The sequence below is a fragment of the Prionailurus viverrinus genome, chromosome X (genome assembly GCF_022837055.1).
Source record: "Prionailurus viverrinus isolate Anna chromosome X, UM_Priviv_1.0, whole genome shotgun sequence".
Classification (NCBI taxonomy): domain Eukaryota; kingdom Metazoa; phylum Chordata; class Mammalia; order Carnivora; family Felidae; genus Prionailurus; species Prionailurus viverrinus.
Window position 1 is genome coordinate 39,519,797 of NC_062579.1, and position 15,578 is coordinate 39,535,374.

The 15,578-nt window shown below is 56.2% G+C and overlaps 1 protein-coding gene across 11 annotated transcripts; it reads left to right on the plus strand.

Moving 5' to 3' along the window:
* Window positions 1–858: 858 nt before the first annotated feature.
* Window positions 859–15,459, plus strand: CCDC120 (coiled-coil domain containing 120). 11 transcript variants are annotated; one of them, XM_047844409.1, is made up of 12 exons: window positions 859–1,267; window positions 5,107–5,189; window positions 5,324–5,465; window positions 8,719–8,818; window positions 8,993–9,083; window positions 9,229–9,362; window positions 10,032–10,172; window positions 10,557–10,851; window positions 11,209–11,271; window positions 11,548–11,722; window positions 11,853–11,951; window positions 12,906–15,459. In XM_047844409.1, exons 5-12 carry the CDS (start codon window positions 9,035–9,037, stop codon window positions 13,840–13,842), a joined length of 1,893 nt encoding a protein of 630 aa, XP_047700365.1. In that variant the 5' UTR covers window positions 859–1,267; window positions 5,107–5,189; window positions 5,324–5,465; window positions 8,719–8,818; window positions 8,993–9,034; the 3' UTR covers window positions 13,843–15,459. The 11 variants fall into 11 exon arrangements, with proteins under 11 accessions (XP_047700365.1, XP_047700366.1, XP_047700369.1 ...); XM_047844410.1 differs by lacking the exon at window positions 5,107–5,189; XM_047844413.1 differs by lacking the exons at window positions 5,107–5,189; window positions 5,324–5,465.
* Window positions 15,460–15,578: the final 119 nt, after the last annotated feature.

Sequence of the window (15,578 nt, forward strand, 5' to 3'; positions counted from 1 at the left end):
GGAAGCAAAGATTCAAGTGATGTGGTTATAGGCCAAGGAATGCTGACAGCTGCTAATGTAGGAAGGTGGCAGATTCTCCCCTAGAAAGAGGAGCATAGCCCTACTGGCACCTTGGTTTTGGTCTTCTGGCCCCCAGAACTGTGAGAGGATAAATTTCTTAGGTTGTAAGTCACCAGGTTTGTGGAAATTTATCACAGCAGCCACAGCAAGCTAATGCAGAGGACTTGGAGTATATTTGGTGGTTCTTGGAGAGATTATGCTTGGTGGCTTTCAAAGACATTTTGAGGGTATAATTAGGATCCATTGGAAAGACAAGGCTGGGTATAGTGGTAATTCAAGAGTGAGGGTTTGGAGGTATAGTTTTGGGCTGCAGAGTATGCTTCAGGGGGTACATGGAGAGTGCTTTGGAGTCAATATGGGGTGTTTTGGGTGCATATTGGGGGTAGATGGGAGGGTGATTTGGAAGTGCTCTTTGGAGGTTAATGGTTTTAGGGCTGATTGCAGATGGTTTAGGGGAACAAGTTGGGGGTAGTGAATGGCAGTTTATTCATAACGTTTGGGAGTCCACGGAGGGTGGATTGGGGGTACTGCTTGGGATCAATGAGCAATAGTTTGGGGATACATTTTGAGGGATGATGGAGGGTGGTTTGGGGACACAGAAGTTTAGAAGAGTTTAGAAGTGTGTGGTGGCTGATAGAAGGCAATTTGGGGTCCTGCTTGGGGGTCCATTCGGGGGTGACTTGGGGTGAAGGGTTCCAGTCTGATCACCGAGGGGGCGTGGCCTCATTACAGGAGCGCTTCACCGCCCTCGAGAAAGCGTGTGCGCACGCGCTCCCAGCTGGTTCACTCCTGGCGCTCCCAGGGCAGGAAAATCGAAGACCCAAACTGGCGCCTGCGCACTTGGTCTCCGCCGCTGCTGTGGTCTTGCGCCCCGCCCCCGTCCCCCCACCTCCCCCCAGGCTCGCGCTCAGCGGCGGCGGTGTTGGTGCCGCCGGGAGCGGACGGACCCGAGGTGAAGGTGGGGGGCTGGGGTCCACCGCCCGCGGCCGAGTCCCCGCGCCTCTCCTACCCTCCCCGCGCCCCCCCGTGTGGCCCCCACTGCTAACAGTCGCGCGGCCAAACGCGGCCCACGGGCAGGGCGGGGAAGGGGAGTAGACGCGAGGCCGGGGACGAGCGGGGGGGGGGGGGGAGCGGCGAGGGAGGGGCGCACCCACCACCCCTCCTGGCCTACAGCGACCCCGCCTACATCGCGGGACGGGGACCCTCGGTGAGTAACGCCCGCTTGGGGAGGAAGGGAGGAGACAGGGCGGGGTGAGGGCCCGGAAACGCCGGCAGGGGCTGTACCTGCGTGCGCACCCGCGATCTCTGACCCTGTGGTCCCACTCCCGACCCCTACCTGACCTGACTACATCTTTTCTTAACCTCAAGCTCTGGCCAGTCTTGGCCCCACTACCTCCGCTCTGACCCCTGACCTAACCATGTTTAGGCCTGGCGTGATCCTCAATCCCTATTTTGTTCCCCTAAACCCAGTCCTGACCCCAAACCCCACCCAGTTCTTTTCTCAGGATCCTTGGCTTGACCCTGTTCCATCCCTGAAGCTCATCTTGCCTTGTCCTGATCATCCTGATTTCTGTCCTGATGCTTGACACATCAGTTCCCTAAACTCTTGTCCCTGAACCCCTTCCATTCATGTCCTGCCCCCCTCACCGCAGTCTAATTCAGGTCTGTCCAGATTCCTGACCTCTGATTTCTAAACTTTCTCCCCATCTGTACTATCCTTGTCCCCTCCTGACTCCCCATCTCCATCCTGGCCCACCCCCTTTAGACCATACCCCTGTTAACTGCCCTGTCCCTGCCCCCAGCCCTATGCTGTTGTCTCCTGTTTTCTCTTGTCCCATCACTGTCCTCATGCCTATACTTCTTCTGTTCCAGTCTTTTCCTGCTCCTTACCTCCATCCTGAACCTGCCCTTTTTCCCTCTCCCCTACCTTGACTGGTGTCTTGGCCTGTCCTTCATCATGTCTTCTGATTATTCTATACTGACCCTGCCTTGCTCTTCTCTTTTGTTCCTTGCTGCCCCCTACTTTTTCTCTTACCCTTCTTCTGAACCTCACTCCATCCCATCCCCTGGCCAGTGTCTTGGCTCTTTCTCTGTCCTTCCTCCCAACCTCCATCCTCCAATGACTCTGATTCTGTCTTGTCTCCTACACCCCTTCCTGCCCTCTCCCTTTCTGTCCCAACCCCAGACCCCTGTTCTACCCCTTACCTTGCCCCTCCACCCTGTTCAGAGCTCTCTTTTCCTAACACCCACTTTCCATCTCCTCTGAGCCTAAAAGAACTGGGGTCCCATTATACCCTGCCCCTGAACTTGGAGATTCTGCTGTTCCCATGATCTCAAGTTCATCCCAAATGCTTCTCGCAGCATGAGCAAGAGCAAGCAGCCTTGTGGGCCCTGTGTGGCTAAGAGGGTTTTCATATGTGATGTCCCTCACCCCCACCCAGTGATCTCACACAGAGCTTGCATTTGTCTCCCTTCCCCGGGAGAGCATGGAACTGTTCCTATGCCCCCCACCCTCCCCGAGTGTGAAAGAACACCCTAAATTATTCAGTGACTCTGGGAGTCTGTGTGGTCTGGATCATGTTTCCAGCCTTGCTAGGTTGGGGGCTGTCCCATGTCCAGGTGGGGCGGGTGGCAAGCAAACATAGACGGGTGGGGGACTCAGGAGTGTGTGTGAATCTTCTGTGTCATGTTACCCCATCTCCTAGTCTCAATCCTGGGTGTGCATGATCTGGAAAAAGTCCATTCCAGGCCAGAGGCTTCAGGGCTTCGTGGGGAGGGTGTTGGGAGTGGGGGTGGGGGTTTATCCCCCTTCTCTTGGCTGTATGCAATACAAATTTTGGTGCTAAATCCATCCCACCTCTGTGGGGCGTGTGTGTGTAGGGGGTGGTCACTGGGTGTTAGAATCAGGCCTATCCAATAGTGACAATAACAACCACAAGAACAATATGAGGTTCTCTCTCTGAATCTCCTTGATTCTGAGGACAGGCAGGGAGAATGTGGAGAGTGAGAAGATAACGTGTTAATTCAGTTATGTTTTGTTTCCTCCATTTGTCATAGAGTAGTGAGATTTTGAATAATGAGATACTAGACCCATCTCATTCATCTAAAACATTTATCCAAACCTATTAATAACAACACAAGCATCCTTCATTGTCCCAGTGTCTGTTTGGCACCTGACTTCTGAGAGGGAGAGCTTGGGTAGTTCAGACAGTAAAAGATACCAGGTTATCTGGAGGTTTTTTGGTTTTGCACTTTACACAGTGAGCGGGGAGGTGAGGGACAATGGCCCCAACTAAAAAATATATTCAAATAGATTCATTTCCCTGAGCTCCAGTGGCAAGAGTTGGGATAGTAAGAATACCGTGTTGTGTGAATATATTTGGTTCCTGCATCTTGCCTCGTAAGGAAAGCTCAGAGAGTAGTGGGTGCCAGCTCTATCTCAAAAGTGCATCCAGATCCATTCAGCTCCTGTATATGGATACTGAGTGTTCAGAGAATTGATCTGAAGATGTTTGGTTCCTGCATTTTTGATGTTGAGTAGGGAGAAGTCAGATAATGAGGGAAAACAACTGTTTCAAATATGCCTGGATTGATAGGGAGGGTTCCATGTCTGGGTAGCACGTAGGGAGGGTTTGGAGGCTGAGGGATACGAGCTCTGTCTCACCAGTGCATCTGAATACATTTAGTTCTTGATTTTGGATAGTGAGAATTTGGACACATTTATTTGACGAACAACAGCTCTGCTTCAAATTTATCAGGTACAGCACAGGGATACCAGCTTGGTCTCAAAAAAATATGCACAGACACACAGACACACACACACATTTGATTGCTGAGTTTGGATTGAGAGGAATAGTTGTAATTATGACAGGGCACCTGAGTGACTTAGTCGATTAGGCATCAGACGTTGGCTCAGGTCATGATCTCATGGTTCGTGGGTTCGAGTCCCGTGTTGGGCTCTGTGCTGATAGCTCTGAGCCTGGAGCCTGCTTCAGATTCTGTGTCTCTCTCTGCCCCTTTCCTGTGCTCTCTCTCTCTCTCTCTCAAGAATAAATAAACATTGAAAAAAATTTAATTGTCGCAGCCAACACACATCAAACACTTACCAAGGGCCAGTTACTGTCCTAAGCAAGTTTTAAGTGTATTAATTCAAGTCATGCTCACAACAATCCTGTGAAGTCCATACTGTTGTTATGATCCCCATTTTACACATGAGGACATTGAGGCACAGAGAGGATAAGTGACTTGTCCAAGCAGTCACACAGACATAAGTGGCAGAGCAGGGTTGAATCCCAGAGTTACCACTTGCTACCCCTACATGAGGCCACATGAGGTTCAGGTCCTGGCTGGGGTAGGGCCTAGAGGTTGGCCATATTCCAGGCTGTTAGAAGTCGTGGACCAGGGCAACGATGTGTGCGGGTGATTCTGCCCCACCTGTCTGCCTGGCCCAAGAGGCCCAGTTACCTGCTTTCCCCTCCTTACTCCTGCACCAGGCCACCTCTGCATGAGTTTATTCTTGTTGTTATCAACTGTCATTAATGATGTGATGTGAGTTTCCTTGTACTTTGAAATGCCTTCCAAAGTGACTCTGGCTTTGTTGGCTATGTAACCATTGTTTACCCATTTTACAGATGAGGAAACCTAGGCCTTGCTATTCATTCTACATTGCCAGCTAGATACCCTTGTCCCTCTCAGCTCTGGTTTTAGAATTGTCCTTCTTCCCAACATTCTTGGTGTCCGCCAAGAGGCAGGAGAGGCCACAGCTGAGGGGACACTCCCCGTCAACACCCAGCCACCTACCTTATGGCTGCTGCCTCCACCAGCCCTAAACAGTGAAGCAGGGAGAAAGGGGGGTGGATGAAAGGGGCCTTTGTGTCCCTTGCCGGAAATCTCACCCCCAGGAAGAAAGGTGGGCAGGGTGATGGGAGGCCTCAATAGCATGTGTGTGGGGCAGGGCGTTGTTGCTGATACAGAGCTCCCCTCCAGGCTTGGCCCACCTGCCAAGTGGGGAGGGAGGTTTCCTCACTCTGCTCTTTCACATCACAGCATGGGCTGCTGCAGGGGCCCGGGTTGGGCTTGGGCCCTGAGGTCACAGAGCAGATGGTCCCAAATGGAGCACAGGATGTGTGGTATGTGCTGGGGCAGGCCAGAGCCCTCAATTTCCTTGACTCCTGGCCAGAAATGCCCACGGGGGAGGAGTGGGGGAGAGCCAGCCTGGATGTGAAGAAGCATGAGCCCCCTCCCCACTCCTCCTCCCTTGCAGGAGTAGCCTCTGTCTGCCTCCAACCCAGGACCCGGCCCCCTGAGTTCTGAGTCCACCCGCTCTTAACGCCTCTGTGATCAGAATCAGACCTCTTCACCTGTCCAAGCCCCAGCTTCCTCATCGGCAAGCTGGCTATGAAGAGGTGGGTCTGCGTCATTCTCCCAGGTTCGTAGTGACCAGGATGGGTGAAAACGTGTGTTTTGTCAGTTTGCTGGGATGATTTCTTCCGGAGGTGCAGAAGGTGGTCGGGTCTTGACACCCGGTTTTTCCTGGGAAAAGTTGACCTCCTCTGTCCCCAGCTTGGGAAACTGTTACCCCAGTGAGGGTGGCGGTTGTCCCAAGACCTTATCCCACTCCAGCCTTGCCCTGGGAGGAAAGGGTAGGGGCCTCAGGAATGTGGTGCTCGCTGCCAAGAGACACACGCCAGATTTACATACACCTGAGGCCTCCTGTGTGCTTAACAACGCCCCAGAACTCCGTCCCCCAGCTCCAAGGTCATAAATACCCTTGGGTGGGCAGGGTCTGACGTGGGAAGCTGGGTAGCACCAGGGGCAGCCCCACTCCCACTACCCTTAGCCCTTCTTTCTTGGTTCTCTGCTAGGTGACTGGGGAGAGCAGGGCTGTCTGGGCTCTCTTCTTGGCCACGCTGAACGCCTTGAAGGGCCCTAGCCCTGACACTGCCCCTAAAGGTGTCCTGAGCCCTGGTGACAGGCAGGCAAGGGTTAAGAGGTATGGGCTGGCCCAGTCCCTGGCCAGGTAGGCTGGGCTATTGCCTAGTGGGAGGCGGCCTAGGCATCTGCCACTGGCTCACTGCTCACTGCCACTACCAGCTGGAACAGGGCCTGGTTGAGACAACTATTTTATCGAGGTACTTGAGGCCACCCCACAGCACCTCTCTGGCGTTGGTGAGCACCTGGGAACAGGGGGCCCAGGGGCAGGGTAAGGGAAGAAGGGTCTAGGGTGTACTGAGGCCCCCTGTGGGAGAAAGCCAAGTCTGTGCAAGAGGTACAGCAAAGAAGGAGGGCCCGAGTGGAAGAGCAAAGCCCCAAATGCCCAATTTCCTTTGCTGGCACGAGGCCGATTCCTTGCCGGAAATGAACAAGGGGAAGGGTTGGGGGAGAAGAGAAGCCAGAGTCCCCCCTTCTCCACTGTCCTCCCTACTTCCTCTCCCCCTTTCCCCTGCCCTGGGAAGGAGCATCTGCCCTCCTGCAACCTGGGGCCTGACCCCCCAGCAAAGCCCAGACTGGGCTGTTGAGAAACTACTTCCTGGCACCTGCCTGCCCCCAGCCTGTTCACCCAGAGTGGGGGCAGGGGGTCTCCAGGGCAGTGTGGGGAACAGTTCCAGACACTGGGAGTTTGTGCTCTGATTGGGACAAGATATGGAAATGGGGGTCCCACTGAGGGTGTTGGGGTGCCACCCAGGTGAGGTGTCTTGGTTGTAAACAGTCATTAAGGCCAGGAATTTCTTTCTCGGCTGTGGTGTCAGAAGGGCAGACCTGAAAAACCTGCTGGGCCCGCCTCTGGGTGTGTATGGGGGGGGGTACCTTCTGCAGCTCTCCTGCTGTAGCCCTTCCTGGGACGGGATTTAGGAGCTGGTGTGGGGGGTGGTGTGGGGGACGTTAGGGAAGGGGACTGCTGGAATCCCCCTTTTCACCATCTCCAGGTGGGGCTAGGGGAGTTCTAGACCCCTAGGCAAATGTGCAGAGGGGAGGCAAGTGGAGGCAGAGGTTTGGGAGCCCGGTGTGGGGGTGTGGGGCGTTGACCCTGTGTCTCCCTACCCAGTGACCCCGTGACTCAGGCCTGAGCTATGTCCCCAAGGTCAGGCTTACAGGGTGGAGTCGGGGTTCCTGTCTGGACCCTGTTGATCTAGGATGCAGTGAGCTCTCAGGGAAAGCAGGCTTAAGGAAGCCCAGTGTGGGATGTGGGGGAAGGATTAGGGGAGCCCTGGGAGAGTTCCTCAAACTCAAATGGGGGTTGGGGAAGAAGGAACCCCAGGAGCTTAGGGACAGAGGAAGCTGAGCTGGGACCTCAAGGAAACCACACTGTGCTGGGCAGTGTCGGATCTTGGAGGCCGGGCTTTTGAGTACCTCTCTGCAAAGTACGCGTTGCTGCCTGGGTGTGCAAAAAGCTTGAGAGACTGATCCCTGTCCCTGAGGCTGAGGACAGAGGACCACTGTTTTGTGGAGGGCATACAGACTCTATGGGGCTGGTAGGAGGACTGCCAAGAAACTAGTGGCACCATATTAGCCAGTCGACCACATCCCCCAGCGTACAGATGGGGAAGGAGCTTGAACCCACACCTCCTTGGTTGCCTGGGTCTTCTCCACAGCTGGCCACCATGTCATGAAAAGCTGGGGATTAGGTGGGTATGGGATGTCTGTGGCCTCATGAGGCCCTCCCAGTTGCCTGCCGCTGAGGTCAGGCCAGGTGGTGGGAGGTGATGTCACCTGGCTACCCAGCTGGGGACCAAGCAGGATGTGGGAGGGAAGGAGCAAACTCCAGAGGAGGGGATGAGGGCAGGGCTGGCAGCCAGCCAAGGCAGGTTCTGTGGTCAGCCAGGGTGTCTGGGAGCAGAGAAGGAAGCAGGAGGCAGGAGGCTTGTTATCTGCAGCTATGGACTCTTCTGATCACAGTTCCTGCAGGGCATCTTCTCTGTGCTGGGTACAGGACAGGTTGGGGTGGGGAGAGGGGCTGGAGGGGTCCTGGGGCTAAGGAAACACTCCCCCGCTGCATCAAGGCCACAAGATGGAGTTGGGACAAATAGAGACCCACAGATCTGGGCTAGATCCCTAGCTTGGCTACTTTGGCATTCTTTCATTTATGCAACAGACATTCATTGAGTACTTGCTACATGCTCAGAAGTGTTCTGAGTGCCAGAGATAGCAAAAAAAACCAGGACAGATATGTTTCTTGTCTTCGCAGATATGTAAAGGAGGCTCAGTCTCTTGCTGGACAGCAGTTATGAGGGGACATAATGTAGGGATCCACCTCTGGAAGTGACATTTAAGCCCTAGAATGTGAGAGCCAGGGGCCAGAGAGGCAAGACATGAAAAGAGCACTCCAGACAGCCACAGCCTGAGCAAAGGCCCTGAGGCTCACTGGACTGGGAGCTTATGACGAATTAGTGGAGTTAGAACAGCTCCAGTGAGGGAGAGTCGGGCCAGAGGGGTGGGCCTAGGCTGCTACATCCTTAACCATGGATGTTATTTCACCCCTCTGTGACTTACTGTCTTCATCTCTAAAATGGGAGCAATAATCACAGAACTGCCATCACAGGGTGGTTGTAATGATTAAATGTGGCATGGAAGGTAACTGTTCCAGGCACCCAGGTGCTCAATAAATGCCCACTGTTGTTATAGTTGGCTGAACCTGTATCCTTAACTCTCCCTTCCCAGGCAAGACTCCTGACTGTGGCCCATGGACCTCTGAGGAGGCGTCGTAAGTCTGCCCAGCTCCCCGCTTGCTGTACTCCCACTCAATGGGAAGGGAACCAAGGTACCAGGGCCAAGTGGGTCCGGACACTGACAGATTTCTGAGAGGGCAGATCAATCAGGCGGGTGGGGTCAGGGTCCCCCTTCTTCCCAGCTGGGGTGTGGGAAGTTGGGTAGGGGCAGGGGCTGGGGGAACACAGAATACGCTTCCTTAATGGCCCCTGTGCGTTACTGCCAGGCCTTGTCCAGCCATCAGCCACGGCCTCTCGACAGCACCAGGATGGAAGTCAAAGGTCAGCTGATCAGCTCTCCCACCTTCAATGCCTCAGGTAGCTGGCTTGTTCCCCTTTTCTGCCTCTTCCCCTGCTCTGAGTCACCACCTGCCTACTTGGAAAGGGTTGGTCCCTGGCCCCACAGCTGTGCCAGGGTGCCCTGGCTGATCTTTGCTCTGAACTTTGCCTCTTCTGTGTCCAGCTGCCCTGTTTGGAGAAGCTGTCCCCCAGATGAAGTCAGAGCGTCTGCGGGGGCTGCTCGACCGGCAGCGGGCCCTACAGGAGGCCCTGAGCCTGAAACTTCAGGAGCTCCGCAAAGTGTGTCTCCAGGAGGCGGTGAGAGCCTGGCCCTAAGAGTGCCTGGTGGGTGGGGCGGCGGTGAGGAGACGGGGCCACTAGGTAGGTGCTGAGCCACCTGTCTGAGCTGTAGATTCCCTGTCACCTTGTAGCTTCTCAAAGCTCAACTTAGACATCTTCAAATCGGTAAAATATGGCAGTGCAGGCCTGCAGTTCCCTATCAGCAATTTGAAATCCAAAATGCCTCAAAAATAATGGCTATTTCCAAAATCTGGCAGTAAAACCCGACCTGAACTGACAAGGGGTAAGTTTTAGTTTTGATTTATTCCTCTTGGTGTGAACGTCTACACGGTTTGCCAGAAATGATCGTGTGGTTCAGAGCATGCAGCCCCAGGCCCTGAGGGGGGTGTTACGTATCATGCAGTATGTAGACTGTGTCACGTTTACAAAAAATAAGAAATTCTGGATTCCAAAGCAGGTCCCCCTACCTCCCATGCCCATTGCCCCAGGGATTTGGGCCACCAAGGGGCTGAGAGCACACAGCATACCTGTCTGGTGGAGAATTGGGAAGGGGGAGAGAAGTAATAGGCATGGCGTGCTCAGCATCACTGCGCTCTTAGTAGGACACCTGTAGCTTCAGGAGTCGTTATTGCTTTGCCCCATTCCCCCAGCTAACCCTTGGTAGTCTCTGACCCCTGCCCCCACCAGGAGCTGACTGGCCAGCTGCCCCCCGAGTGCCCGCTGGAGCCTGGTGAACGGCCCCAGTTGGTCCGCCGGCGGCCCCCTGCGGCCCGAGCCTACCCTCCGCCGCACCCCAACCCAGCACACCACTCCTTGTGCCCTGCTGAGGTGAACAGATGGGCTTGGAGAGCAAGATGGGGGTGGGACGGGTGCAGAGGAAGAGGAGCCTAGAGGAAGCCAGGCAGGGCTGGGGTTGCATCCAGGGGAGGGAGAGGCTGAGGTGAGGAGGGAATGACTTGAGGGAGGTGGGTTCTGGCTCTGAGGGAGGATGCTGGTCCTCGTCCGTGATAAGCCTCTCACCCTCAGGAAAATGAATATGTCTAGTCTCTTAATCGAGACAGGCCCTGCCTGCAGAAGAAATGAGCTCCACCCTAGAATAGCACCGCCCCCCTCCCCCACCTCAAGTGGAGACAGGCTGTGCCCGCAGTGGTCCCTGTGCTCAGCCATTTCCAACATTTGGTCCTGTCCCACCCTCTTGGATGGGTCCCACAGGAGCTGGCTCTTGAGGCGCTGGAGCGTGAGGTGTCTGTGCAGCAGCAGATTGCGGCCGCCGCCCGCCGCCTGGCCTTGGCCCCTGAGCTGAGCATCGAGCAGCGCCGGCGCCGGCGCCAGGTCCAGGCAGACGCGCTGCGGAGGCTGCACGAGCTGGAGGAACAGCTTGGGGACCTCCGGGCCCGCCTTGGCCTCCCGGTGCTCCCACCGCCGCAGCCCCTACCCCTGTCCACAGGGGCAGTTATCACGGCCCAAGGAGTCTGCCTGGGCACGCGCCTCGCTCAGCTCAGCCAAGGTGAGCCGGGCCCCATTGCCCCCGGCCCCCATGGTGAAAGCAGAGCGTGGCATCGGCTGAGGGACATGGTAGGGGTGGGGTGGGTAAATAGTGAAAAGTGGGAACGAGGTGGATCTGAAGGGACCTGACTTGTAAGAGGAGTTGTGATGAACTGGCTCCACAGCATGGGTGGGGCCGCTGGGAACTAGACCACATGGCACCAGGAGAACGAGGAGCTGAGCCTCAGGTGGTCTTGGACTCAGGTGAAGGTGGGTTATTGGGAAGGAACAGGGCAGGGAGGAGACCATCCAGTGGTGTAAGGGGATGGCACCCAGGCCTTGTATTGATAGGCCTGGGTCTCCCCCTTCTCACCTATAGAGGACGTAGTTCTGCACTCCGAGAGCAGCTCCCTGTCAGAGTCTGGAGCCAGCCATGATAATGGTGAGGACCTCTGTCCCCCCACAGACCCATCCATCCTTTGATGCTCAGCCCCCCCCATCTTCAACCCCATCTCAGCCATGCCCCATCCTCTCATGGGGCCCCTGTCTTTCTTGCGTCACCTTGCCCAACTCATCAGCCCCAGTTCCAGCCCCATGTATTAGCCCCTGCCCAGCCCGCTGCCACTGCCTGTCTCCCTGGCTCCTGCCCTTTGCTTTGCCTGCAACCCATTTGGCCCCCTCTCATTGACTTCTCCCCCACTTTCTGCCTTCCTCTCAGAGGAGCCCCGCAGCTGCTTCCCTCTGGCCGAGCGCCCCTCGCCGCCCAAAGCCTGGGACCAACTGCGGACAGTGTCGGGGGGCAGCCCTGAGCGGCGAACCCCATGGAAACCACCACCGTCAGATCTTTATGGGGATTTGAAGAGCCGGCGGAACTCTGTGGCCAGCCCCACCAGGTGAGGGTGAGCCCCATCCTTCCCCCAGGAACCAGGAGCAGGATCCTGAGCCTGGGGCTGGCAGGAGGGCCTGCTGGTGGGTATGGTCTCTAACCTGGCCCCTGACCTGGGCCTGCCCATCTCTGTCTAGCCCCACACGCTCGCTGCCCAGGAGTGCCTCCAGTTTTGAGGGGCGAAGTGTGCCTGCCACCCCTGTCCTCACCCGGGGCGCTGGCCCCCAGCTCTGCAAGTAAGGGGACTGTGAGGGTGGGTTCGAGGACTAGAGGCAGGAACTGTTAGTTCTAACTATGAGAGCATTATCAAAGGGCATGGGATGTGAGAGGCTGGGCTTTGAAAGGTGTATTTTGGTTAAGTCATTTCTCTTTGAATCTTGGCTCCTCATCTGCGAAGTGGGCATAATACCTGCCTCTGAAAGACACTGTAGGCACAGTAAGTTCTGGTTAACATGTACTGAGCATCTACCATCTGCTGGGAATCCATGCTTTCCAATAGGTGCTATTGCTGATCCCATTTTACAGATGAGGAAACTGAGGCACAGAGAGGTTAAGTGACTTGTTAGTAAACTGAAGACCTGGTGTTTGAACCCAGGCAAGTCTGACTCTAGAGTCTGTGCTTTTAAACACTGTACCCTTGTGCTTCTTAAATACTTGCCAAGTGCCTGCTTCTCCAAGGCTGTGAACAAAACAAAGTCCGGGTCCTTATGGCACTTGCATCCTGTGACCGGTGGCTGTTGGGATGATAGTTTCGGGTAGTTCATACACATGGGGGGGACAGAGTTCAGGAAGTTGAATTCCGGACCCAAGGATCAGCACCCCATCGTGGAGGCGGTGGGGGCTATGAGACACATGGTAGTAGGGCTGAGGGTCACGTGTGTTGGGAAGAGCCCTCTGCTGGCCTTTCTCTGCTAGTACTTCCTCTCCAGCACTCCCCTGCCCCTGCCACAGGCATCTCCCTTGGCGTTGGCGCTGATACCCCCCATATGTCTTCAGGCCCTCCACCCCCCAGCGTCAGACAGAACCTCTGCTGTCTTTTACACACCACTACCTAACACCTTTATACTCACGGTTCCTAATCCTGGGTCCCTTTGGTGCAAGTTGAAGGCTCAGGAAGGGTTGAAGTACGGTGGGCACTTGGCCTGATATTTCTGACCCTACTCTTGTCACCCCCACCTCTGCGTTCCCAGACCCGAAGGCCTCCATTCTCGCCAGTGGTCCGGCAGCCAGGACTCCCAGATGGGCTTCCCCCGGGCGGACCCGGCCTCCGACCGTGCCTCCCTCTTTGCAGCCCGCACCCGCCGCAGCAACAGCTCTGAAGCCCTGCTTGTGGACCGGGCAGCTGGTGGGGGAGCTGGCTCCCCGCCGGCGCCTCTGGCTCCCCCTGCCGCTGGCCCCCCGGTCTGCAAGAGCAGTGAGGTGCTGTACGAGCGCCCCCAACCAACCCCTGCCTTCTCCTCCCGCACATCTGGCCCCCCAGACCCTCCCCGGGCTGCCCGGCCTAGCTCAGCTGCCCCTGCCTCCCGAGGGGCCCCCCGGCTCCCACCTGTGTGTGGGGACTTCCTCTTGGACTATTCCCTGGACCGGGGCCTGCCCCGCAGTGGTGGTGGGGCAGGCTGGGGGGAGCTGCTGCCTGCGGCTGAGGTCCCGGGACCCCTCTCCCGCCGGGATGGGCTCCTCACCATGCTTCCAGGTCCACCACCTGTATATGCAGTTGACGGCAGCAGCCCCCTCCTCCGCAGCAAGGATCCCCACACCCGTGCTACCCGCACCAAGCCCTGTGGCCTGCCCCTGGAGGCCACCGAGGGTCCAGAGGTGCATCCCAACCCTCTGCTGTGGATGCCCCCGCCCACCCGTATCCCCCCGGCTGGTGAGCGCAGTGGTCATAAGAACCTTGCCCTGGAGGGGCTGCGGGACTGGTACATCCGCAACTCGGGACTGGCCGCCGGGCCCCAGCGCCGGCCTGTTCCCTCCCACACGGGCCCGCAACACCCACCCTTCCTCCATGCCCGCTGCTATGAGGTGGGCCAGGCGCTGTATGGGGCCCCCAGCCAGGCGCCGCTCCCGCACTCGAGGAGTTTCACGGCACCCCCTGTCTCCGGCAGGTATGGGGGGTGCTTTTACTGATGGGTAGGGGTCTCTGGAGGCAGATGGCAAAGCTGTCCAGGCTGGGGAGCAGCCAGTCATGGTAGCTAATGACTCAGACCATGAGAGAACTAGCTGCGGCCTCAGCACAGGGTCATCAGGCCCTGCCTAACCTGCATGAGTCCGCGGGGGCTTGGTGGAGAGGGGTGTCTTGGGCCCTGGCAGCAGCAATTTTCCACCAAGCCATAGAAGAATTGTAATATTGGAACAAAACAGTGCATGTCAGCTGAAAATGAGCCTTGAAAGCAGGGTGCTGGGGGAAGGGCCTCCCAGGCCCCTCGTTTTTCTCTTCTTCCTTTTTGCTGTGCTCCCCATGCTTGCAAGCCCAGACGTACTCTCCTGTGTCTGCCTCCGCCTCTTTAACGAGCTTCTTTTCCTCTCTTTCTGTGTCTTGTTTGTCTTTTCCTCTCTCCTCTATCTTGCCACCCTGTCTGGATTCCTGCTACCCCTTCTAAAGATACTACGCGGACTTCCTGTATGCTCCGGAGCTGAGCGCTCGTTTAAGTGACCTGACGCTAGAGGGGGAGCAGTCCTCCAGTTCTGACCCCCAGACCCCGGGGACACTGGTCTGACCCCTTCTGATACACTCCTTGTTGGCCTGGGCACGGCTTTAGTCTGGGGAGCACACAGCTGACCTCGCTGAACCCTGGGGTGTGGTGGTTCTCAGTCCTGGGGGGTGCCGAACCTGATCTTCCAAGGCCCCTGGCACCTTGTGGACCCACGAAGGTGTCTGACACCCTGTTTCCCCTCTCACACTGTGCTGGGAACTGGGGCCCTCAGCCAGTGTAAAAGAGGGAGGATGGTGTAATGGGGACTTCGAGCCCCTTCTTCCATTTCTGTTTACAGTTGTGATTTAGATATTCGCTGTCTTCCCCCAACGCTAGACGTTTTATAAAAGGGAAACTGTGATCTCGTCCTGGTTGGGCTCATTCCTGTCCCCATGCCCAGCCTGTTCCATTCAGGAACCCCCTCCACAAAACGGATCATATAGGGTCTCAGGGCCCTGTTTGGGGCAGCCAGGAGACTCTGGTGTGAACAGAAGCCCCTGCCACCCCCCACCAGGGCAGTTATTGGGGAGGTGGGCTCTCTGCCTGCAATTGGAAAGACTGAAGTCTGGGTAGGGGGCTTGGGTTCATTTTCCTACCCCCAGGGGTGCCGGAAGGAGCCCCAGTCCCTGTCTGCCTGTCTGTGCCCGCTGCCTCTGCCCACAGGACTAGATGGCCCAGCGTTTGGTGGCAGCCTCTGCCCTATCTATCCCCAGTCAGGAAGCCCTGCAGGAGGGGCCAGAGGGCAAAGCCATCAGGTGTGTTGTGTCCTGGGATGCTGCGGTGGTGGAATCTGGCATCTGGTGGATGCCAGTAAAATCCTCAGGTGACGTCTGGCCACAGGCTACGTCACGTCTTCCTTGGCTTTCGTTCCATCCACCACTTTTTAAATCTATACAAGCTGTGTTTTCTATGATACCTGTGACTTTCTGGAGCTGGGGGTCCCCCTACCTCCTTTACCTGGTGTTAAACTTTTCTTTTTCTACCAATGGACCTGGGCCCAAGACACTACCCACACTGGAAGGGGATTTCTATAATAAATGTGTAAACTGAACCCATGTGTTACTCCTCTGTCTGCCTTGCCTTGGGGGCTCACACCTGTAGTTAAGACCAGATAATATATTTTTATGACTCCATGTGATAAGAAATAGAACACTGGAAATAGCCCGTGAT